General features: G+C 39.6%; 1 protein-coding gene across 2 annotated transcripts in view; it reads left to right on the top strand.

Annotated features, from left to right (window-relative positions):
* The window catches only part of PPM1L (protein phosphatase, Mg2+/Mn2+ dependent 1L), a 240,177-nt gene extending 217,757 nt beyond the window's left edge, over window positions 1–22,420 (top strand). For both annotated transcript variants that reach the window (XM_070753560.1, XM_070753559.1), the window contains exons 4-5: window positions 11,417–11,578; window positions 22,011–22,420. In XM_070753560.1, coding sequence (XP_070609661.1) covers window positions 11,417–11,578; window positions 22,011–22,357 — 509 coding nt within the window. In that variant the 3' untranslated portion in view covers window positions 22,358–22,420. The remainder of the gene's footprint in view (window positions 1–11,416; window positions 11,579–22,010) is intronic.
* Window positions 22,421–25,686: the final 3,266 nt, after the last annotated feature.

Raw genomic sequence — 25,686 nt, 5'->3', positions numbered from 1 at the left:
CGCTGACCTTCAGATCTACAAGTCAGCTTCAGTGACCTGCAGTACAGCACTCTACCTGCTGTTCCACCCCGGCTCTTCAAAAGTATTGCCTTTTTAAGATACAGGTTGACTGGTAGTTTAAAAGATAACTTAAAAGATCCTAACCTAAGATGAAGAGTCTACGGAGAGGGGCGGCATACAAATCTAATAAGTAAGTAAGTAAGTAAGTAAGTAAGTAAGTAAGTAAGTAAGTAAGTAAGTAAGTACCGTATATACTCGAGTATAAGCCGAGTTTTTCAGCCCAAAAAATGGGCTGAAAAACACAGCCTCGGCTTATACTCGGGTCATTGACAAAGTCACCACACGAGGGCGCCATTGCTTGAGCCAGAGCGAGGAGGCACCAGCTTTTGTCCCCTCTGGCACGCCGTAGTTCCTCTCCCTGCCTCAAGCAAATGAGGCAGCCATTTGCTCCAACCGAGAGGGGGAAATAGCAATGGTGAATAACTATTCCTTGCTCTATCTGCATTACCCTTAGTCGGATTAAAAAGGCCCCCTGCTGTCAGATTCTCCTCCCCCTCCTTTGAAAGGATTTAAACTGTTTAAAAAATGGTATTTTGTGGTAGTTGCTGTCCTTGCTTGGATAGGATCTAATAATGTGTTATGAGGCAGAGCTAGACAGGAATTATTTTTCTATCTGTCTATCTTTCTATCTATCTATTTTTCTATCTATCTATTTTTCTATCTATCTATCTATCTATCTGTATCTATTTCTATCTATCTATCTATCTATCTATCTGTATCTATTTCTATCTATCTATTTTTCTATCTATCTATTTTTCTATCTATCTATCTATCTATCTATCTATCTGTATCTATTTCTATCTATCTATCTATCTATCTATCTATCTATCTATCTGTATCTATTTCTATCTATCTATCTATCTATCTATCTATCTATCTATCTATTTTTCTGTCTGTCTGTCTGTCTGTCTATCTTTCTATCTATATCTATCTATCTATCTATCTATCTATCTATCTATCTATCTATTTGGTTTTCTATGCTGATAACCTCACAGCAGCTAATGCTGAAGCTCTTCTTTGGATACACTTATTTATTTGTTTGTTTGTTTGTTTGTTTATTTAATTGGATTTGTATGCAATCCCTCTCCAAGGACTCAGGGTGGCTCACAGCATATATAAAAACAGAACAATAATGTAAATTCAATTAATGATGAGAAGGAATCCAGTTTTGAAGGATTTTAACTCTTAGGTTTTAGCTTTGTTCCTGATCGAGCTACTTTTTTTACTTTTTAATTTATTGTTAATATTGTTAATTTGTTTACCCTCTTTTAAATTTACAGAGCTAGTTTACTGGTTTTCTTTAAAATAAATATTCTAAAACATGTCTCAATTAATGTAATTTTATTGTTTTCCATTTTTATAAGTTACCAGTAGCCACTGCATTTTCTAACCTCGGCTTATACTCGGGTCAATACGTTTTCCCAGTTTTTGTGGCAAAAATTGGTGCCTCGGCTTATACTCGGGTCGGCTTATACTCGAGTATATACGGTAAGTAAATAAGAAAGAAAGAAAGAAAGAAAGAAAGAAAGAAAGAAAGAAAGAAAGAAAGAAAGAAAGAAAGAAAGAAAGAACCAATGTCTTCTGCCTGTCTGGCTGGGCTATTTTTGTCCTAGCTTGTATCAGTAAGAGTGGGAATTGATCAGGGTTATACTTCTACAAAGAAATAAAAGTCATTACCTTATAAGACCACAGGTTCTCCATACTTGGTTTTATTTTTATTTTTTTATTTTTTTAATTTTTTAGAAAAAAAATATTTTTAAAAAAAACACAAACATATACAGTATCATTATGATGTCATTACATATATACATATACATATATCAAAAGGAAACGGAGAAAAAAACAAAGAAAAGTAAAACATAAACACTTGGTTTCATTTAATCAACGTTCCACAGATTTTGATGTAACAAGGAACTGTAGGTACTAGTGGAAAAATAATGATCCATTCTCCTTCATATAAGTGGAAAAAATGTGATATTCATGGCTTAATTTGAATTTCAAGTTTGAATTTATCAGTTCAAAGGTTCAACTAATTAGGCTCCTTTTGACTCTGTATAGACTGTGGAGACTAGCACAAAATAAGGACCATTTAAATTGAAAATGAGAATATCTTAGTTTGGTAGCAGTTAACTTCACTCTTGCACAACTTGGCAATACCCTTAGCTTAGTGTCGTGCCCCCCTCCCCGGCTTTCCAGGCCTGAGTAATATATTTTCCTTCCCCATCTCTTCCTCCTCATTGTACATTCTTGCTAATTAAAAAGACAATTTCTGAGCAACAGCTCAAAAAAGAAAGACTTAAACTGGAAAAGCCCTCTTTGCAATTTTAGGTGGTTGGCATTTAATTGATCATAGTAATTTATGGAATCTTTGTTACCATAACAACAAAAACATCCAGCTTTTAGAAAGTCAGTACAATTTTTTTTCTTCACCAGAGGTGTGTGTGTTTGTTTGTTTGCTCGTTCGTTCGTTTAATTCAATTTGTATGCCGCCCATCTCCCTAGGGCAGTGATGGCAAACCTACGGCACGGGTGCCGCAGGTAGCACGCAGAGCCATATCTGAGGGCACGCGAGGCGTTGCTCTATGTCAGCTCCAATTCCCATGTTCATGCTAGTTAGCAGATATCCAGCCATCTTTTCGGCCATTTTTGCGCTCTCCAGGCTTCAGGAAAGCCTCCTGAACCCTTGGTACAGTGAAAAATGGTCCTATGGGCCTACCAGAAGTCCGGAGGCTTCAGTGAGGCCTGTACACATGCGCGGGATGGCAGTGCGGGAAGGTTGTGCACATGCACAGGGACAGTGTAAGGATTGTGTACATGCGCAGGAGAGGGCATTGTATTATGAGTGTGGGCACGCATGTGCATGCTATCTCATGTGCACACATGCTTTTGGCACCCGAACCAAAAAGTGTTCACCATCACTGCCCTAGGCAGCGTAGTGTTCCGGAGGGCTTCTGAGAGGCCGGAAAAGAAGCAGGAACTACGGAATCTCTGATTGGTTGGTTTATAGTTGTGCTACAGTAAAAAAGGGAGCTGTCACCTAATGACAGTAGTGTTCTAGTTAGTTGTGTTATGAATCCTAACTGTTACCATTAATAAAAAAGTTAAAGTGCCTCATGTTTCCTCAATGTCTATGGGCGATATAGATTGACATACAGAAATAAAATAACTGCAAATGGATATTTTAAATAATTAATAGTAATATACTAATTTGGTGATATGGTAAGGGAGCCAGGTTCAAAATTGGGAGTTCTAATCCCACATGAAGTCTGGCTGTGTGATTTTAGGCCAGTCCCACTCTCTTATCCCAACCCACCTCACACGATTATTCTTGGGAAAATGGGAGAAGAGAGCAGTATTGTGCATGCTCTCCACTTTGAGTTATTTCTAAAAGTAATAAAGGTGTGACCAAAAAAGAAATCTTTATCTTTTAAACGTATATGATACAACTAATTAATTGATTGATAATTAACTTAATAAAATTGGAGGCGTCTGGTCCCAGGTATAATAGAAACATAGAAGACTGACGGCAGAAAAAGACCTCATGGTCCATCTAGTCTGCCCTTATAATATTTTCTGTATTTTATCTTACAATGGATATATGTTTATCCCAGGCATGTTTAAATTCAGTTACTGTGGATTTACCAACCACGTCTGCTGGAAGTTTGTTCCAAGGATCTACTACTCTTTCAGTAAAATAATATTTTCTCATGTTGCTTTTGATCTTTCCCCTAACGAACTTCAGATTGTTTCCCCTTGTTCTTGTGTTCACTTTCCTATTAAAGTATCAGAGCTCTATTGTCTTGATCTTGCTGTTTATAACTTCATTACATGTAAGAGGCTGTACTTTCTAATTCTGAAGCCTACTAGAATTGTAATTGCATGTAACTGTGGTCCATTTACAACCATTGTAAATGTAAATATAGAGATTTATAGATAAACACATTCACTAAAAGTGGAATTTTTATATGTTATAAAATAAAAAAAGCTTTTTATTAAAAAAAAGATATACACATGTACCGTATATATTCACATACAGTATATTAATACACAATTACATCTATACAGTGTGTATGGAAAAAATTGATTCTAGACCTATATAAGTTCACAAGGCATTTTCTTGACCTACAGCAGTGTTTCTCAACCTTGGGAACTTTAAGATGTGTGGACTTCAATTCCCAGAATTCCCCAGAGAGATTTAAGATGTGTGGACTTCAATTCCCAGAATTCCCCAGCCAGCTTTCCTGGCTGGGGAATTCTGGGAATTGAAGTCCACACTTAAAATTGCTAAGGTTGAGTATCACTGATCTAGAGTATTCTTTTAAAGTTCCTTTCCTTTGTTAGCTAATCAGCCAGTGATTTGATTGAAATTTCTAATGGCTTCTTTTCCATCAGTTTCTACAGACATTTGCTGTGCACTTATTTGGGGTTGTATTCTCAATTTCAGCACGTTTTATCTTTGGAATTATCTATTGGACACTTACATCAAAGGTGGAGACAACTGAGAATAGTAACCTTTTTCCTCTATACAAGGTTAAGTGGATTAAATCACAATAGACAGCAGTGAAGACAAAGCAAAATAGATTTGCTTCCTCACACTTTGGCAGGCTGCCAGACGTGGTCAGTGGCTTCAACATTTTCATAAATCAAACTGGATATTGTTATCCTAGTTTTGTATTTTTTTTCCCATTTGCACAAAGGACCAAAGAAATATAAATAAACTAATCTTACATTAAAAAATAAAGAGCTTTATGCATAAATAGGTCAGGAAGAAGCTATGTAAAAATGATATGTTGTGTGTTCGGTTAGTGTTAGCTTTAACTGATCGGGTTTGGGGGTTTGACAAATTTAGAAGGTAGACCCTATCTGTATCTTATGAAGTAGTGCACAGATAGTTATTGATTTATGACCACAATTGAGACCAACTGTTGCTAAGTGAAACATTTCTGCCTTCTGCCGCACAAATCCCAGCGACTGATTAGGTCCCACAGAGTTGGCCTTCTCCAGGTCCCATCGACTAAACAATGTCGTCTGGTGGGTCCCAGGGGAAGAGCCTTCTCTGTGGCGGCCCCAACCCTCTGGAACCAGCTACCCCCTGAGATTAGAATTGCCCCCACCCTCCTTGCCTTTCGTAAACTCCTTAAAACCCACCTGAAATAACTTTCCCAGGCCTATATTGTTTATGTATGGTGTGTTGTGTGCATGTTTTTAAATTATGGGTTTTTAGTTTAAATTATTATATTTGTATTACATATTGTTTTGCTACTGTTGTTGTGAGCCGCCCCGAGTCTACGAAAAGGGGCGGCATATAAATTTAATAAATAATAATAATAATAATTTGTTAAGTGAGTTTTGGCCCTTTTTACGACCTTTCTTGTACAGGTGGGGGCTGCTACGGTGATGCGAGGCCGAGGCTTAGCGGTGGGGTTGAAGCCGACCATCCCCCCGTCCCCTGATGTCAATTAGGAGATCTCTCTAGGCAATCACGCAAAAGGATAACCTTGGGACACAATAACCGTCATAACTATGAACCATTTGCCAAGCATCTGAATTTGGATGACATGATCATGAGAGTGCTGCAACAGTCATAACTGATATAATGGTCATAAGTCATGAACTGTTCCAATTGAGAACTACCTTTGTTGTACAAATGCAAAAAAAGAGACGGTTCACTATTAAAATTAAATATTTTTGGGAAGGAAGGAAAAAAGCTCCCATAAACAGCAGTTTTAATTAGCCTGCATATTTTTTGGAATATCCTTTGAGATGGTATTTCTCTATATTTTGACAAGCTTTTCCTAGATATTTTTTTAAAAACCAGAAAGTAAAGAGAGAATGCAGATTAAGTTGACATTAATAGCATCAGAGTATTAGGCTTCAAGACTGCATACACTGATATAAAATCTTAACTCAAGCTTGATTCCTAGACACATCTGTATAGTTTTCTTGGCAATAACACTTGTCATTATTTCCCTTTTGAGTACTCTCTCCCTCCCATTCATCCTTCTTTTTCATAATCATATTGTTTTGTGGTGTTCCTTTTCATTGTTTATTTTATTGTTCTAATATCTTACCTCTGTTCTATTTACATTCTTTTCATTTCTTCATTTTTATTGTTGAAGTAGCCCCATGGTGAGATAGGTAGCAAATAAATTTAAGAAATAATGTTTTTCAGTATCTCATCAAACTTGACAACCTTGAGAATTCCTGGTACTTTATTGTCCAGGTGATTAATAGATGGTAGGAAAGATATCAGAAAACAATAATATTTAGTAATCATCTAGATTTTGCAGCCTAGATCTCGTGGCCCTAATAAAGACTGAAATATGAAAAAGTGCAGTCATATACTTGGTATCAGATAAACCTGTCGGGATTAGAAGAACCGTTACCTTATCAAGGCGCTCAGCCCGTGAGGAGTGAGCCAGGACCTTCCGGAGGTGATGGTTATTGAAGTACAGACAGAGCATGTTCGAATGAACAAATTACTTTTATTAGAAAAGTATAAAAATAGAAAATGTCTGAAGAGACACAAGATGGCACATCTTATAGCTAGAGAAGATGAACCGTAATGGAGATCTCTAAGGTTAGAGACCGCCTTCTTCATCAAGAAGAGGGGATGTGAGCAAAACAGGTTACATCACAAAGGAGGAGCTACATTACTAGACAGAGTTAACTATCTAACTACTGGATGTTTCTCAATGTCTTTGGAGGCTGGCAATCTCCAGCGCGACAAAACCAATATCCTTGGCCTGTATGACATTTAAGGCCAAATTTCTTATTGCAATTGAACAATTTAGAAACAAAGGGAACTGGCAAAATTGTAGTTCTGGAGCAAGGAGTGTATAAACTTTTCCTTTACTGTTAATTGAAATCTTTCATCTCCAGGGCAATATGTGACAATAAAATAGTGTGATACAGCTGCCAGCCCTCAAATTACTTGTGATCTGTACTCCTGGAGCAAAATTTCAAATTTGTTAAATTTTTAAAAATGTTATGTTTTCTTTCTGTGATTAAAAAGAGGGGATCAAAACTGTTCCGTTAAATGCATATAATAAATATGTGATTTGAAAGAATTCGTCCCCTTGCTTTTCCAACCCCAAACAGAGAGATGCACAAATATCCCACAAAAGTATATTGTCATAGAGAAACAGAGGCTGAATAAACCTATGAAAAAGACATTCAGTATATCATACAATATATAAGTAAATGCATATCAAAATCAAAGGGAAGGGGGAAGTAAGTGTTTTGTACTCAACTATCCCATATTTTCTTTGTTGTTTCTGTAATTGTTTTCATATTAGGTGGAAGCATAAGTGGGCACCTTTGTGTTATTATAGATCCCTAAAGGTAGTCTCAATTAATGACCACAGTTGGGACCAAAGCCCCTGTTGCTAAGCAATATTGGCATTAAGTGAGTCACACCTGATTTTACAACCTTTTTGTCACAGTTGTTAAGCAAATCTAGCTTCCTCATTGACTTCCCGTGTTGGAAGCACAGGAAGGTTTGCAAATGGTGATCATGGGACCTCAAGATATTACAGTAATTTGTAAGTGTGAGGACTGGTCATAAGCACTTTCTTCTGTGAACTGTTATAACTTCAAATGACCATTGAATGAATGGTTGTAAGCAGGGGCGGACTGCTCCTACTGCTGCTACCGGTGCACGCGTATATCCAGGAGTGGGCAGCAGGCAGGACGGGGTGGAATGCAGTTCCACCAGTGGAAATGTATTTACTTATTTATTGGATTTGTATGCCGCCCCTCTCCAAGGACTCGGGGCGGATCACAATATAAATGAAGCTATGTGCCCAGTTCTAGCTGACTATTCCACCCTCCCATCCTCCTCCTCGGAAAGCGGCAGGGAGACCACCACCAGCAGGCGTTGCAGGAGGCCCATTTCCTCCCCCATCTTTTCTCAACAGCTGATTGGCACTCGTTTGCCTAGCTACCCAGCCTGAGGCAGTAGGGTGACCCAGGAAGGAGAGCGCAGGAAACACAAAGCTAATTGTCACCCCAGAGAGCGACTCTGGTGAGGTTGTGAGTCGAGGACTTAACAGTTCACTTGAACGATGACGATCGTTCAAGCCACTCCCACCTGGTCACATGGCCGGCAAGCCACTCCTACCCAGTCACATGACCATCAAGCCATGCCCACAAAATAAGCCACACCCACAGTGTGGAAGTAAAAATTTTGGCTGTCGATTACTGCATACATCTCAGCGTGGTTTTGCTTCTGTGCATATATAGGAAGCAAAATCTTGTGAGGGGACGTGCGCACACGTAAAATTTGGAGATTTTTTGCTTACTCGCATGCGCGGAAGCAAAAAAATCCCTGAACTCTCATGTGCAGGCCCCCTCACACAGCTCAACTTTTACTGCCAATGCGGCATCCTTATCTGTTCCAGTAGGAACCCATTTCTGGTCGTACGTTCAGGAGCATCCATAGCAATGTAGCTAACAACACAAACATTGTCCCTCAAGACCTTCTGATTAATATGCCTGTAGCAGGAGCAGGTTCTTCTTTCCTTCCTACTGGTGTGCTGCATCCGCATCGCAACATTTCATGCATGCACAGATTTTGCTTCCGCACATGGACCGGCAAAGATATTACTGGAGCCGTCGTGCAAAAATTGCAAAATTGGCAGGCCACTACCAGAGCAGCGCACTACTAGGAACTCAACTCTGGCCTGTAGATGAGGTAAACTAAAGCCATCGTACTTTTTTTTTTAAAAAAATGTGGATGACAATTTCTGCATCGAAGCTGCTTATTGAAGGTGTATTTGTGTTCTGGCAATATTAAGATCTGTTGCAGTTTACATGCAACTTGTAATGACATCCTTTTCACGTTACAACCTGGAATGGCGTCAGTACCATCTCTCTTCCACTATGATTCTCCTATTTTATTAGTATAAGGACCTTAATACCCTTTAATTTAATTTATAATCTCACCGAACTCCATTATATGCAGAGGCAGATGTTTCAACCTTATGAATAATCAGATGTAAATTAACTAACTGAGGTGAAAATTTACCTTGCACTCCTCTGGTTCACTTAAAAGGAAAAGAATGCAAGCATGAAATTAATTTTATTTACCTTTAAACGATAAACTGGAACATGAATTGCAGTGATGTAAAAATAAATTAATTTTAGTTCTCATATAGGAGAAGTTAAATGTCAGCTCTGTTCCTTAGGAATACGTAACTGCTTTTTAAAACGTTGTGTTGCTACTTCATAAAAGAAACTCTTAAAAAATTGGTGGTGGAGACTTCAAGATTTCTTTCAGTATAGCTTACTAAGTTCACTGCTATACTTTGTGCTTGAATGTGCTTGCATTTGCAGTAATAGTAGACTGAATGAGACCCAGATTAACTGTTTTTACTTCCTACAAAAGGCCAGCCAGGGACCTCAGATGCAGGACATAAGCCTGTGAAATTCATTAACCCAAGGTATAGTGATGATCAGTAATTAGGATGGATTTAAAAAGGATCAGATAAAGTCATACCTCGGGTTGGGTGTTAGCCTGTCTTCAAATATTAGTTGCAGGGAAACAATGGTGACAAAAAAACTATTGTATATCTCCATATCCTACTTGTGAACATCCCAAAGACATCTGGATCAGTAGTGGGTTCTGTTCTGGTGTCTGGTAGAAGTTTAGTAATTACAAATAACTCTCATTAAATGCATCATTTCATGAATAAAGCAATTCCATTTATTTCTCTGCTCTCTTGTACTTCAACACATTTCCGACATCAATCGGTCCGTTATCTCTCTTCTAGCCACATTCCTCACATTCTTTGTCCTGCTTAACTTAGACAAGATTTATTTCCTAACTACATAGCTATAAAAAACAACCACTCTGACTAAATACAATACAAAACACTTTGGCTTACTTTAGCGTGGCGAAAACCCCCTCCATATTTCTTTACGGCAACGTTGAAACTCCACACTTCTTCTCCACTAGCCCCCTGACGTGCCAATTACCTCACTACAATATTTGACCCATTCCTCTCCTTAATATCTTCTTCCAGACCTTTGCTCTCTACGTTTCTGAATTCTTCTGAATTTAGGATTAACCCAGCGTGCATCTGATTCTCCCTCGCTAGATCCTGAACTCATAGCCCCATCCTGTGGCTGGCCTCCCACCTGTTCTACTCCATGTAACCCCAGGGCCCCCACTACTTCATAAACACTATCTGAATCTGAGTCCTCAATATCTTCATCATCCTCCAACTGATCAAGAGTATGTACAACTTTTATAATCAGTTTGTGCACACATGTGCTGCTTCTACGTACGCACAGAAGCATTCCGCTGGCAAAAGGGGTGAATTTTGGGCTTGCACACATTAATCGCTTTTCCATTGATTCCTATGGGAAACATTGTTTCGTCTTACAAACTTTTCACCTTAAGAACCTCGTCCCGGAACCAATTAAGTTTGTATGACAAGGTATCACTGTATGTATGAATTTCAAAAACTGGATTTGCAATCTGCTTCAGAACAAATGATTACATTACGTAAATAAAGAAATTATAGTACAGTATGGAATGGAAACCAATAGAAGTATGACATGGTCACTGAAAGACAGTGACTATGTAGGCAGATGCTGGAAGCTTGTTTAGTTAAGACCCATGGCCAGAAATTTCCTTTAGGATCCTTTTATTAGGCAACATCATTTTTTTAATGTCATGCCTTTCAACAGGGATCAAGAGAGTTATATCTGTCCCAGCTAAACAATATTTCTACACCTGGTAAATCCGAAGCTGTTGTCAATCACACACAGCTACAAACAAATGGATATGTCAATAGGAGATTTTTTCCTTTATTATCCTTGCCCAGTGGGAGAAGACAGACATCAGTTTATCATTGGGAATATAGTCCTCTTGTGGTTTGTAATATAGAATCTGCTTTTCAGTGACATTTACTGTGCACGATCAGACTTCCTCTTTGTATGTTTTATCAAATGTTTTTGCACTTGTCATGTGGTTTATATTGGGAGGAAAACAAATGGAATAAGGATGACTGTTTATATACCATATATACCATTGGGATACGGGGCCATATTTATTTTTTCTTGTAGGCTTCATGAATGACAAGCTAGGTGAGAACCAGTCCCTGAAATGCCAACCAAATTTCAGATACAGAAAATAATATTGTGGGGAAAAAGAAATTGACTGTCAGATTTGATCAGTGCCATGAAACAGCCTGTCTTCCTACTACTAGATGTTTTGTACAGATACAAATGCAGCTGCCATTTCTGACGGCTCCTGAATGCAAATAAGGTGGATCAGGAAAAGTCTATGAAGGAAGCGGTACTGATTTTTCACTCAGCTATCCTAATAGTCTTCTTCTTTGCTTTTCAGGAACAACATGTTTGATTGCTTTACTGTCCGATAAAGAGCTGACAGTGGCCAACGTTGGAGATTCAAGGGGGGTCTTGTGCGATAAGGATGGAAATGCTATTCCTTTGTCTCACGATCACAAGCCCTATCAGCTGAAAGAAAGAAAGAGGATTAAAAGAGCTGGTAAGTTTCTAAATTGGGTGTTTGGTTTGTTTCTTTTTTTACATCATTGGCAGAACATTGTACAGTGGTACCTCGTGATACGAACCCCTCGTGATATGAACTTTTCAAGATACGAACCCGGGGTTCGGAAATTTTTTGCCTCTTCTTACGAACTTTTTCCGCCTTACGAACCCGCCGCCCGAACACCGAACCCGGAAGTTCGGCAAAAGTTCGGGTGGCTGCCGAGAAGCCCCACCTTTTGAAACAGCCGGGGGGTTCCTCGGCGTCCTCCCAAACCTGAATGCCAAACCCGAACTTTTGCCGAACTTTCGGGTTCAGGAGGCCGCCGATAAGCCCCGCCGCCCGGCTGTCACCTTTTGAAACAGCTGGGGGACTTCTAGGCATTCTCCCGAATGCCGAACCTGGAAGTTCGGCAAAAGTTCGGGTTCGGTGTTCGAGTTCAGGAGGACGACGAGAAGCCCCGCCGCCCGGCTGTCAGCTTTGCAAAAGAGTCGCGGAGCTGTCGGCCGGTCAGGAGGCTCAAACAGAGGTGGGGAATCCCAATAGGGAATTCCATGGGCGGAGCTTTGACATCACGGAGACGTCCTTCCTGGACGGCCGAAACGTAGACTCCAGGAAGGACATCTTCAGGACATCGAAGCAAAAAAAAAAATTCATGTTATGTGCCATCTTCCACAATATCTTGTAACACCAAATAACCCCTTCCACAAGTTCATATGTTGTATAATGAACAGCCTGACTGGAAACAAGTTTATTGAATGATCCCAATTTATAGTATTGAGTATTGAGTGATAGGGGGAAATACCTTATTATTCTAAAATCATGTCTATTTTAATATGCTATCAGTTTAATGATTTTTGAAAAATGTATATTTCCTATGAGGCAAGTTGTTATGAGCAAACTTTTGATCATGTTTGCAAAATCCATTCATCCATTGGTTGAAGCCACCCAAAATGGCACAAGTGTAACAGTTTTTGAATTCTCCATAACTCTTCATCAGAGCAAAATGTTACCAAAAAATGAGATGTGAATAAAGTAAATCCAGAACTGTTCTACTTGTTCAGCCAGAAAGTCAATCATAAGATGGAAATGATAGATTGAATACATTAGCCAGTAGGGAATATTGCCAATAATACATTGTACTGGACATCGAAGGACATGTTATTTTTGGTTTTCTCCAAAGAGAAAATTATAATATTCTAGTGATGCTTTTTTAAAAATGCAATCAGGACAGGGTTTTTTTTATTCAGTTCTGAGCGTATATTGCGGCCATGTGAAAATTTCACTGAGAGTTTGCTAGGCTGTAAATCTGTAAAATGTCTGTACTTGTATAAATTGAGTTTACTCAGGGAGAACTTTCAGTTACTTTTAGCTTGAGCTCTTTTATAATATGCAGCTCTGCCTAAATCAGAAATTATTCCTTCTTCAACAGCATCTTGACATACAAAATATTTGAGTTTATAATGAGAATTTTTAAGAATAGTTGAGATGTGTAGGGTGTTTTTTAAAAAACTGGTTGATGAGGGTTTAGTTTAATCTTAGAAAATTATTCTTATCCAATAGTAGGCAACACCAAATTTTCTAGGTCAGTGGTTCTCAACCCCCTTTAAATACCTTTTGTGACCACGGACCATGGCCACGGACCACCAAGACTTAACTGAAGATTTAAATAATAACATTTCTTCAAATATTCATGGATGCCCTTTGACCACATGGTAAACTCCCAAACAAAGGTGGGTTCCTACTGTTGCGGTCTGATGCGCGGCTCCACTAATGGCCTGATGATGAGGCAATCTTGCCACGATGGCTCTGATGCTCTCTTGGCCAATATGTGCGTCCCGCCATATTTTTTTCTAATTTTCAGTTCTCTGAGCATGTGAGGAAGGAAAATCTTGCCTCTGAGTATGACAGAAGCAAAATCGCACACGGAAACGCGCTAACGTAGCCTGCACACATGTGAAATGTCACAATGTGCACCGCCCTTGCTCTCAAGGGACTGTGGACCACAGGGTGAGAACCACTGTTCTAAGTTATAAGATTTCAGAAAATCACCTTCCTAGGAATATCTGTTGGCCTCAAAGATTAGGATACTAGAGATGGTTCCATTAGCCATGTCTTTTATGTAAAAATGAAACAAGGAAAGGAAGGGGAATATAAAAATTATACTTTGGGGCTTGAAAATGTATTCCAATATATTTTTGCAAACTGCAAAATCTGAACAAGAAAATATATGACATTCCTCTTACACGTGTCTGTATTTTTATGATTATTGTTGAGAATAAGTCATCCAGTGATCATCCAGTGATCTTTACTCTGTGTCTTTAGGCATTGTGGCATTTTACTAATGTAAAACGGCATAAACTAAGCTCAATAAAAATATATTTTTTGTGGGTTTGGACAGTAGTTGAGTGCATGGGGTAATGAGAGCTTTTAAAAATAGAAGTGCAGTTTATTTTTATTTTTATTTATCCTTGATTTTGTCCTTTTCCATTTCTGTAAACATTCAAAGTAGCTTTCAACAGTTTTAGAATATAAAATAACAAACACAATACAATCAATGCGATTAAAATCAAAAGGAAAAAAGTAGAGTTTTCTTAAAGCAATTGTCAGTTTTAATGATTTAATTGCAAATTGCTATTAATGGCAATCAATGCAGATATGTTTAAAATGAAGAAATAATAAATAAAAAGTTTGGCAAAAGAAACAACCTTGTTCCATTTTCCTAATTTGTTCTTGCTTCATTTTTCTGAGTTTGCTGGATGGTGTTGCTGCAAAGTTCTGGGAGAAACTGTCAAACACAATTCTGAGAAGTTATAATTGGGGAAGACTAATTTACACTTTACAAATGAACATCAGTTCCTTTCTATTGCCATGCGCTAAAGGAAGTGAAATTTTCTTTTTACTCACAGAAAGTAAATCCTTCCACTTAAAAAAAAATGCATTTAATCTGTAGCAAAAGGGAAAAGGGGAAACAAAGATTGACTGTAGTAATAAAAGATAACACCCAAAAACCCCCCAGAAAATAAGCAACATGTGAAGGAGGCAGGATTGTAGGACAGAAAGAGAGAAGTAAATTTATTTATTTATTTTATTTATTACTTAGATTTGTATGCCGCCCCTCTCCGAAGACTCGGGGCGGCTCACAACATGTAAAAACAAATCATAAGCAATCAGACAAATTTAAAATATTTAAATATTTAAAAAACCCCATATGCTAACAGTCACACACACAGACATACCATGCATAAATTAAACGTGCCCAGGGGGAGATGTTTCAGTTCCCCCATGCCTGACGGCAAAGGTGGGTTTTAAGGAGTTTACGGAAGGCAGGAAGAGTAGGGGCAGTTCTAATCTCCGGGGGGAGTTGGTTCCAGAGGGCCGGGGCCGCCACAGAGAAGGCTCTTCCCCTGGGGCCCGCCAACCGACATTGTTTAGTTGACGGGACCCGGAGAAGGCCCACTCTGTGGGACCTAATCGGTCGCTGGGATTCGTGCGGCAGGAGGCGGTCTCGGAGATATTCTGGTCCGATGCCATGAAGGGCTTTAAAGGTCATAACCAACACTTTGAATTGTGACCGGAAATTGATCGGCAACCAATGCAGACTGCGGAGTGATGGTGAAACATGGGCATACCTAGGTAGGCCCATGACTGCTCTCGCAGCTGCATTTTGCACGATCTGAAGTTTCCGAACACTTTTCAAAGGTAACCCCATGTAGAGAGCATTACAGTAGTCGAACCTCGAGGTGATGAGGGCATGAGTGACTGTGAGCAATGAGTCCCGGTCCAGATAGGGCCGCAACTGGTGCACCAGGCGAACCTGGGCAAACGCCCCCCTCGCCACAGCTGAAAGATGTTGTTCTAATGTGAGCTGTGGATCGAGGAGGACGCCCAAGTTGCGGACCCTCTCTGAGGGGGTCAATAATTCCCCCCCCAGGGTGATGGACGGACAGATGGGATTGTCCTTGGGAGGCAGAACCCACAGCCACTCCGTCTTATCCGGGTTGAGCTTGAGTCTGTTGACACCCATCCAGGCCCCAACAGCCTCCAGGCACCGGCACATCACTTCCACCGCTTCGTTGACTGGGCATGGGGTGGAGATGTAAAGCTGGGTATCATCCGCATATTGATGATACCTCACCCCATGTCCTTGGATGATCTCGCCCAGCGGTTTCATGTAGATGTTGAATAGCAGGGGGGAGAGGACCGACCCCTGAGGCACCCCACAAGGGAGAAACCTAGGAGTCGACCTCTGGCCCCCCACTAACACCGACTGCGACCGGCCAGAGAGGTAGGAGGAGAACCACTGAAGGACAGTGCCTCCCACTCCCAACCCCTCCAGCCGGTGCAGAAGGATACCATGGTCGATGGTATCGAAAGCCGTGAAAGGTCAAGGAGCACCAGGACAGAGGATAAACCCCTGTCCCGGGCCCGCCAGAGATCATCCATCAACGCGACCAAAGCGGTTTCCGTGCTGTAACCGGCCCTGAAACCCGACTGCTGGGGACCTAGATAATCGGCTTCTTCCAAGGACCGCTGGAGCTGGAGTGCCACCACCTTCTCGACAACCTTCCCCATAAAGGGAAGGTTGGAGACTGGACGATAGTTGTTAAGTACGGCTGGGTCCAGGGAGGGCTTCTTGAGGAGGGGGCGCACAAGCGCTTCTTTATAGAGTGATGGAAAAACTCCCCTCCCCAAGGAAGCGTTGGTAATCTCCTGGGCCCAGCTCCGTGTCACCTCCCTGCTGGCCGAAACCAACCAGGAGGGACACGGATCCAGTAAACAGGTGGCGGAACTCACAGCTCCGATGGCCTTGTCCACTTGTCAGGTGTCACCAGATCAAACTCTTCCCAGACAGGTGAACAAAAGTGTGTGTGCTTTGGTTTTTTTAGAATAACAATAAAGTCTTTTCTCACTATAGAACTAGAGAGATTCTATATCTGTTAAAGCTTTTCTCCTTCACTTCTTTTATCTCCCAATGAAGACAGCAGGCATGTGGAAATGGTCAGCTGATCCAGAAAAGCACAAACTTTGCCAAAATATCTTTATTTTCACATAGTAGAGCAAGAAGGGGTTTTTTTCCTCTTTTTTTCTCCTTCCTTGTATAACATTATTTTAGGTAATATAAATTAGGAAACAGGGCCAAAGATATGACTTATCTGGAAGCTCGTGATCCAGATGAGAAATTCTGATCATCAGCCTCTTCCTGTGGTCAGATGACCACACTTTGGTCATAAAATGTGACTGCATTTTATGATGATTTTGTTGAAAGCCAACACACACTTCCGATTATTGTTTCATCACTGCATTCAGCTTTGGTCTCCGTGATGCAAAAAGGATGTTGAGACTCTAAAAAGAGTGCAGAGAAGAGCAACAAAGATGATTAGGGGACTAGAGGCTAAAACATATGAAACACGGATGCAGGAACTGGGTATGTCTGGTTTAATGAAAAGAAGGACTAGGGAAGACAAGATAGCAGTGTTCCAATATCCCAGGGGTTGCCACAAAGAAGGAATCAACCTATTCGCCAAAGCACCTGAGGGTAGAACAAGAAGCAATGGGTGGAAACTAAACAAGGAGAGAAGTAACTTAGAACTAAGTAGAAATTTCCTGACAGTTAGAACAGTTTGCTTCCAGAAGTTAGAACAGTTAGAACAGCTTGCCTCCAGAAGTTGTGAATGCTCCTACACTGGAAGTTTTTAAGAAGATGTTGGATAACCATCTGTCTGAATTAGTGTAGGGTTTCCTGCATAAGCAGGGGATTGGACTTGAAGACCTCCAAAGTCCCTTCCAACTCTTGTTGTTGTTGTTATAACTACTATGAAAGGTCATTGAATAAGGTAGTTGCTAAAATAAGATTTAGATTAGATTAGATTTATTGGATTTATATGCCGCCCCTCTCCGCAAACTCGGGGCGGCTCACAACAACAATAAAACAGTACATAATAACAGTACATAATAATAAGTTTACCTGTGTGAGCATTAGTAGGCAATCTCAGAAGTTCCAATTGAGCTTCCAGGGCCCAATTTGAAACTTGAACTGGGTTTCCGGTCAAGTTTCCAAGAATGTTCGTACAAGGTTAGGGGTTTTTTTTGCAATTAAGACAAAGTTGTAATATGTACCAGGGGGATTTATTGTTTTCCTAAGAATGGTGTTGTCTAGAATGTTTCAGAGCTAGATGGAACTTCCTTGAGTAACTGATGACCAGAATGTCCCAAAGGTGCTTTTTCAAGGGGCGACTGGATTTCTTGTTTTTCTTTGCAGACGTTTCGCTTCTCATCCAGGAAGCTTCTTCCGCTTCTTCTCTAAGAGCTGAAGAAGCTTCTTGGATGAGAAGCAAAAATGTCTGCAAAGAAAAACAAGAAGGTCCAGTTGCCTCTTGAAAAAGCACCTTTGGGACAACAGGGACCTGGATGACTGATAATCTCCGTAGATGTGATGATGAGAATATTATTTATGACTGTATTGCTAATACAGTGATCCCTTGTTTATCGCGAGGGTTACATTCCAGGACCTCCCGCAATAAATGAAAATCCGTGAAGTAGGATTTTTTCTTTCTCTCTCCCCCCACACATTGTCCCTCACTTCCCCCCTCCTCTCTTTACCTCTTGTCTCTCTGCCTCCGTCTGTCTCTCCCGGGGAATCCTCGCATTGGGCTCCCAGAGGCTCTGCTCCGCACCCAGCAGCAAAGCGTCAGTTTGGCAGGGAGAAGCCAGGCGCACCGCTGAGTTAGCCCCACCGCCACCACCAGGACCAGCTAACTCAGCTGCAAACCTTTAAAGCAGCATACCCTTCATTCATTACTGCTCAAGCGAGAAAGTCCGACTCAGGCAAAACCGCCGCCCCCTGCGCTCACTTCCGGGTCTTTCAGCAACCCGCAATGCACTGAAGCCATCAAAGTTGAACCGCAAAGTGGCAAGGGATCACTGTAATCCTCCCATCCCAGGGACTATTTCTACAGTATTTCAGTTGTACCTAGCCCAAGTACTGTGTCCCCTTACTTTGAAATACGACTCTTCCTTGCTGGTTTCTTCTATTTTCCTCTATGAACCCAAAAATGAAGGATTATTATTTTCACAAGAACTTTTTTTTCCTGGATCATTACTGCTCCTATTCAACCAGAATTTCTTGATGAAAAAGATAAGCTTTTGCTTGTATTTGCTTTTATTTTTGTGTGTGTGTGCCCCGGAGTGAGATTTTGACTTTTGTAAATCTGGCCTGATATCCCAGTACCATTATAAATCGTTGCAAATGAGTATGAACCTCTTCTTGAATTATCCCAGAGGGATATACAGTACATGATTAAAATGTAGGGGAGATTGCCTGAGCATAGGCAAGAAAATGTCCTTTATGTTGCAAACAACAGAGATGAAGGTTGAATTTTCTTCCTATTCAGCAGTTTGTCATATATATGAATGAACTTGCCTACGGAAACCCATGTGTCTACCATTTCAATAGCAACAGCAAGGATATTGATTTAATCTTAACTCCTCGTGGCAGTGTTTGGATATTTCTTGTACTTTGTGCATCAGATATAAGCTACATAACATAAAATGTATCATGATAGAAAAGGATATGCTCGCAGTCTATTAGCTCTGTTCTCATTAATCTCAAATGTTACTGAATATGCTTTTGTTTTTCTAATACAGTAGTACCTCTAGATACGAGCTGCTCCACATGCGAGTATTCCAAGTTATGAGCCACGACGGGAACGAAATTTCTGTTCGACACCTAAGCTCAAATTCGGGATACGAGCCGAGCTTCCACTAGGTGGCGCAAGAATACTTGCTTCTGGTTATCTCGGCAGGGAAAAACAAAGTCTAAAGGCATTCGTTCGAGATGCGAGTTGATCGACATACGAGCTCAGTTCTGGAATGAATTAAACTCGTATCTAGAGGCACTACTGTAGTGCCATTTTTAAAAACTCTGTATTCATGTAAAACCCAGAAACAAAATTAGTATAGGAAGGAACACCTACATCAGGGATTGTGAGACAAATGTACTTCAAAGGCCGGAGTGTTCTCCAAACTTGAAAACAGATCAGAGCTGTAGAAAGTGGAAGTCCCACTACAGAGTCCATTTTTTCAGCCAAATACTTGAGCACTGAATTGTAAGCTGGGTCATATAAGCACAAGTGAGTCCAATAGCATCTGTCCAGCTTTTTGGGCTGCCTCAATAAATTGTGTTCCATTTGTTAAAGTTTAAAACTGTGAAGTGTGTGAGTTGTAAGAGTTTTTCAGAAGTGAGAGCTAAGCGTCAGCTCAGTGCACACATACATTAGCCATCCCAACTTAGTTTTAGTTTCAAAACTAACCCCTTTTGTAAAATCACATGTGAAAAAAAGTTCAACTTTGGAAGGATTTATTTTATTTATTTAGTTATTTAGTTATTAGATTTGTATGCCACCCCTTTCCGTAGATTCGGGGTGGCTCACAACACAATAAAAACAGTTCATAACAAATCTAATAATTTACAATTTAAGATATTTTTTAAAAAACCATTATTAAGCAGACATACATACAAGCATACCATACATAAATTGTATAGGCCCAGAGGAGATATTTCAGTTCTCCCATGCCTGACGACAAAGGTGGATTTTAAGGAGTTTACGAAAGGCAAGGAGGGTAGGGGCAGTTCTAATCTCTGGGGGGAGCTGGTTCCAGAGAGTCGGGGCCGCCACAGAGAAGGCTCTTCCCCTGGGGACCACCAACCGACATTGTTTAGTTGACGGGACCCGGAGAAGGCCCACTCTGTGGGACCTAATTGGTCGCTGGGATTCGTGTGGCAGAAGGCGGTCTCGGAGATATTCTGGTCCAATGCCATGAAGGGCTTTAAAGGTCATAACCAACACTTTGAATTGTGACCGGAAATTGATGGTTCCTTTGCAACAAAGGGAAAAGACCCAAATATGCCAAGAGCTACATACCTATACCCGTGAAAATCTATGACTATAAATATATAAATCTCCCCCCCCCCGCCCCATAGGCATAGGGAACAGCCTAATGAAGGTGTGACAAACTTAAGCTGCCTGCAAGACAGCACGCTGGAAGAGCACAGAGACAGAGTGGGTGGGGGTGTAGAACAATGCAGACCCAATGCACAATCATGGACAGAAAAGATGTTAGAGGAGACAATGTGGGTACCTAAGGAAGGGAGGAATAAAAACAAGGGGGGAAAGTAGTGATAAGTACGCCCAAAGTAATGCCTCGTAACGCTACTCTACCCTCTGGAGAGAGAAAGAGGCAATACACAAAAGTTAAAAAAGCAACAGCAATTCCACCTTTTACATGACTAAGCTAGCAACAACAAAGCTAATTACAGGAGGAAGGGAAGGATGTTGGCTTGTGATGTGGGCAATGGGAAAATTATTATTATTACTATTATTACTATTATTATTATTATTATTAATATTAATTAGATTTGTATGCCGCTCTTCTCTGAAGACTCGGGGCAGCATTATATAAGATCAACTATGTCTTCAATGGGGATTTTAATACTCTGACAATATTAGTAGAGGACTAACGAAAGCTTAGTAATTTTAGTAGTTTTTAATAAATATTAAATGTTCCAGAGATCGTGATGGCTATTGCGATGGCTGTTGCCTCTTCATTTATAAATACACCTGCAACTCACATTTTTAGGACAATTCTTTTTGTGTATGTATATGTGTGTGTGTGTGTGTGTGTGTTTGCTGATAATGAAAAGGAAGGGAGATATATATATATAGGAACCAGCCTTGGATAGTGACATTGGGCCAGTCATTGTACTTTTAACCCTACCAATAATTTATCAAAATGTTGCCTAGATAATAAACAGTGTTGTGTTATCAACACAAACAATGTTAAACGACAAAATAACATTAAGGGAATTAAAAGAGGCCATCAAAAAACAATAAAACACCAGGGCTGGAGGTGCTACCAGGGGAGATATATAAAAAACTGCAGGAAGTACTGGAAGAAAAAATGTTAGAATTAATGAGGTTATAGAACACGCCAAACTGCCGAAATATTTGTATTACGTACTATAGAAAAAGGGTGATAGGTGGATAGAACTAGACAAGATGATAGATACTAAGAAGAAATTGTATGTAGGATTTAGGAAATATAAGAAAAATATAAGGTACAGTGTAAGAGTTATAAAAGCGAAGTATGTAAGCCGATAAGGTACATTGTAAAATGATTTTATATGATATGTGGTGTTATGTTATGTCACATTGTTTTTGTACTTGGAGTTGTTTTTAATGTTGTTTTTAAAAGAGAAAACTGTTTAATAAGTCTATTTTTTAAAAAGAAAAACAGAGAAAGGATTTTATTAAGGGGGAAAAAAAGTTACTCAGTTTTCCTAAGACCTAAATAACCTAGTGGTGTGAAAACGTCTGAAAACAATTTCCCATAAACACCATTTAATCATTTTCCCTCTCTTTCTCTCTTCCAGGTGGCTTCATCAGTTTCAATGGTTCCTGGCGTGTTCAGGGGATCCTGGCCATGTCTCGTTCTCTTGGGGATTACCCGTTGAAAAATCTCAATGTTGTCATTCCTGATCCAGATATCTTGACCTTTGACCTGGACAAACTCCAGCCAGAGTTCATGATCTTAGCTTCTGACGGCCTCTGGGATGCTTTCAGTAATGAGGAAGCGGTGCGGTTCATCAAAGAACGATTAGATGAGCCACATTTTGGAGCCAAGAGCATAGTGCTCCAATCTTTTTATAGGGGATGCCCTGACAACATTACAGTCATGGTAGTTAAGTTCAAAAACAGCAACAGAGCGGAAGACCAGTAAAAAAAAAGAGAAAGAAGGGAGAGGGAAAGAAAGCGAAATAAAAGTAATACCAGGCTCAGCCTCTCACTTGGCGAACTTCTTCATTTCACCTTTACACTTCAACACAGTAGACAGTGGTAGCAAGTATATTAGTATTAAAATTGTACATCCAAAAATGAGAATAGAAAAACCGCTCTCTCTTTTTTTTTTTTGGTAAACGCAGCAAACAAAATTGGCAATTCAATTTATTTTGTTTTATTTTTAAATGAAAAGGATCTCATACCTTTTATTCTCTAGATCTCTAATGGTCTCAGCTTCGAAAAATCCTTCTGTGACTCCTGCTTCAGCGATTCCAAAGGGCTGCTATTCCCATAGTCTTCACATAGACTTGGGCAGCTGAGATACAATAGAAACAGCTGATTGCTTGGAAGCAGTTGATAAAACTGACATGGGGTTTGCCACTAGTGCGACTATCCATTATAGCAGAGGTCTCCAAACTAGGCAACTTTAAGACTTGTGGACTTCAACTTCCAGAATTCTCCAGCCAGCTATGCTCGCTGGAGAATTCTGGGAGTTGAAGTCCACAAGTCTTAAAGTTGCCTAGTTTGGAGACCTCTGCATTACAGTGTTCCCTCGATTTTCACGGGTTCGAACTTCGCGAAAAGTCTATACCACGGTTTTTCAAAAATATTAATTAAAAAAATACTTTGCGGGGTTTTTCCCTATACCACGGTTTTTCCCGCCCGATGACGTCATACATCATCGCCAAACTTTCATCCGACTTTAATAAATATTTTTTTAATAAATTTTAATAAATAAAAATGGTGAGTAATGATCTAAATGGTTGCTAAGGGAATGGGAAATTGCACTTTCGGGGTTTAAAGTGTTAAGGGAAGGCTTGTGATACTGTTCATAGCCAAAAATAGTGTATTTACTTCCGCATCTCTACTTCGCGGAAATTTGACTTTCGCGGGCGGTCTCGGAACGCATCCCCCGCGAAAATCGAGGGAACACTGTATAGCATCTTCTCCTTAATCTGCTTAGTTAAACTGCAGAAAGAACAAAACTGGGTAGCTAACAGTTTCATAACAAGGAGGTACCAATGGGTCCATAACAGATAAGTACTGTCCCTTTCCATTGATATACTTCCTACTATATCATTAGCATTAAACAATCAAGCTTTTCCATTGCTGTGTTTATAAGGTTTGTGTGCATGCCTCAGAAAGATTTTTGTTTCTTTTTTAAAAAAAAAACAACTAGCAGCAGATAGCTCACTGAAAAACATCCCTTTTATTAATTCTTGTTTGTTGATGAGCTGAATTAATTCTTGTTTCTAGTTTCGGGCCCTAATTCTGTGTAGTTCACACATCAAAACCTGTTCTTAAGACCACGGTATAAAATGTATTTGTAGCTTAGAAGATCTAGACATAAGACTTCAGCATTTCTAAATTTGGATTTAGGGGGATAAGGTTAGCATTTTTAATGAAGCAAGGAAACTGAAATAGGAACTTAGTGCCAAACTCATGGAAGATATAGGTAGAGCATTTTTTTTTTCATTAGTGTTGAAGCTTTGTTCCAAAACAGAAGAGTTGGCAAGCAAGTTTTATTATTTCAATATTTAATGATGTAAGTTATCCAAAGCCGGCCCTAATATTAAGTGTTGCCTGCATATAGTTGCAATTTGAAATCTATGGAGTTTGTTGTAACCTGGCAGCTTAATTCCAATGTGTCTATCATCTGCGAATCTCATGACCAACTTTCTGCAGACTGATAGCTCCAGATGTGTTGGGCTGCAGCTCCCATAATTCTAGCATCAAGTGAAAAGTTGAGAAAGCTTTGGGTAACAAGATAGACTCCGTTGCAATCAGTGATGGTAACTTGACCTTGAGCTATTTGCTGTATCATTCTAATTGTAACTTCGTTCTAGCATACAAATTAAGGGGGGTACGATCAGGCATTCTGATTTACAATGGATCCAGCAGAAATTTTCTGCAAGCAGAAGAGCGATTAATAGATGCTATCACTGAGGAACACAAATAGCATTATTTCCAAAAGAAAACAAAATTAGACCTGTTGATATGTGGAGTATTTCTCATGTCTACTGGCTATAATTTAGAATCAAAACTATAGAAACATGAGTCAAGATGCCCCATTAGATTGCTTTAAAGATATTAAGAGTATAGCTTCTCTGATCTAATTAATGTTGTCTAATTAATTGGACATTGCCAGGATTAATAATTTGTGAAGTGCTATTTAATCATCGTATTTCATTTTCAGTTGATATATAGAGATTCTCCTGAATAATTAACTGAAGAGGCAACAGGGAAGGTGGTTTTAGTCCATCCCTGAAGTAGTTGGGTAACTTGAAATTACCATGGATTAATACGGGTTGGGCAACCATGGCTCTTTTACGCCTTGTAAACATGACTGCCTCAAGAATTCTGGGAGTTGAAGTCCACGGGTCATAATGGGGCCCATCATTGTCCATCCTTGCATTAAGAGATACCGAGCATGCTTTAGTTACTTCCGATGTCTTTATTTTTTTCCTTTGTTATGTCTTAAAGATATTATTTGGATTCTTAAAATATTACTAATTGACTCTTGCAGACTACATAGATTTCCTTCATGAAATCTGCCCCCTTCAGCTCTTCCATCAATACACTCATTGCTAGTTACTGTTTATCATCTTCTTTTTCCTTTCTCCCTTTTGAGCATTAGTACCTTTTTAGAGAGCTAGGTCTTTGTAATCAGAAAAAAAACTATAAATTAATGCACAGGAGTAATTAAATATGGTTATACTGCAAAACTGAAATACTAAATCAAACTTACATTTTAATTTTTTACTTTTTCTAAAATTCTATACTACTTAAATTTTGAGGTATGTGAATAATAATTATAAATAAAAAAAATAATCTTGTTTTATCTGGTTAGTAGGAGATGCATGTCCAAACTCTTACAGTAGGTAGCTGTAGCTGAGAACAATTAATTTAGGCACCGTATTAACTGCAGCTCTTTGGAGGGCCTTAACTAAATAGATTCCTTACCTCTTTGCCATTATAACTGAGCTCTAGAGCCCTAAAAGATTATTAAAAACCTATTGTGTTTTTTCACTCCCTTTGTTGATTAAGTCCTGATTTTCCATCAGGATTTTTTGGAGTAACAGAGCAATCTTTCTGTCGCAGCAGCAATATTAATTTTTTTTTACTATTTATTACTACTATTAGCAATAGCATCTATTTGTGATTTATTTTTAATTTCTTGAAGCAATATCAATGTCAGCCACCCTGAAGTTTCTGTTGTATATGCCAGGGCTAGGAGAAATATCACAAGAAGCAATTTTGCACTTGAGG

This window comes from Erythrolamprus reginae, chromosome 5 (assembly GCF_031021105.1).
Source record: "Erythrolamprus reginae isolate rEryReg1 chromosome 5, rEryReg1.hap1, whole genome shotgun sequence".
Taxonomy (NCBI): domain Eukaryota; kingdom Metazoa; phylum Chordata; class Lepidosauria; order Squamata; family Dipsadidae; genus Erythrolamprus; species Erythrolamprus reginae.
Note: the sequence above shows the minus strand (reverse complement) of the source record. Positions and strands in the feature narration are given on the sequence as shown.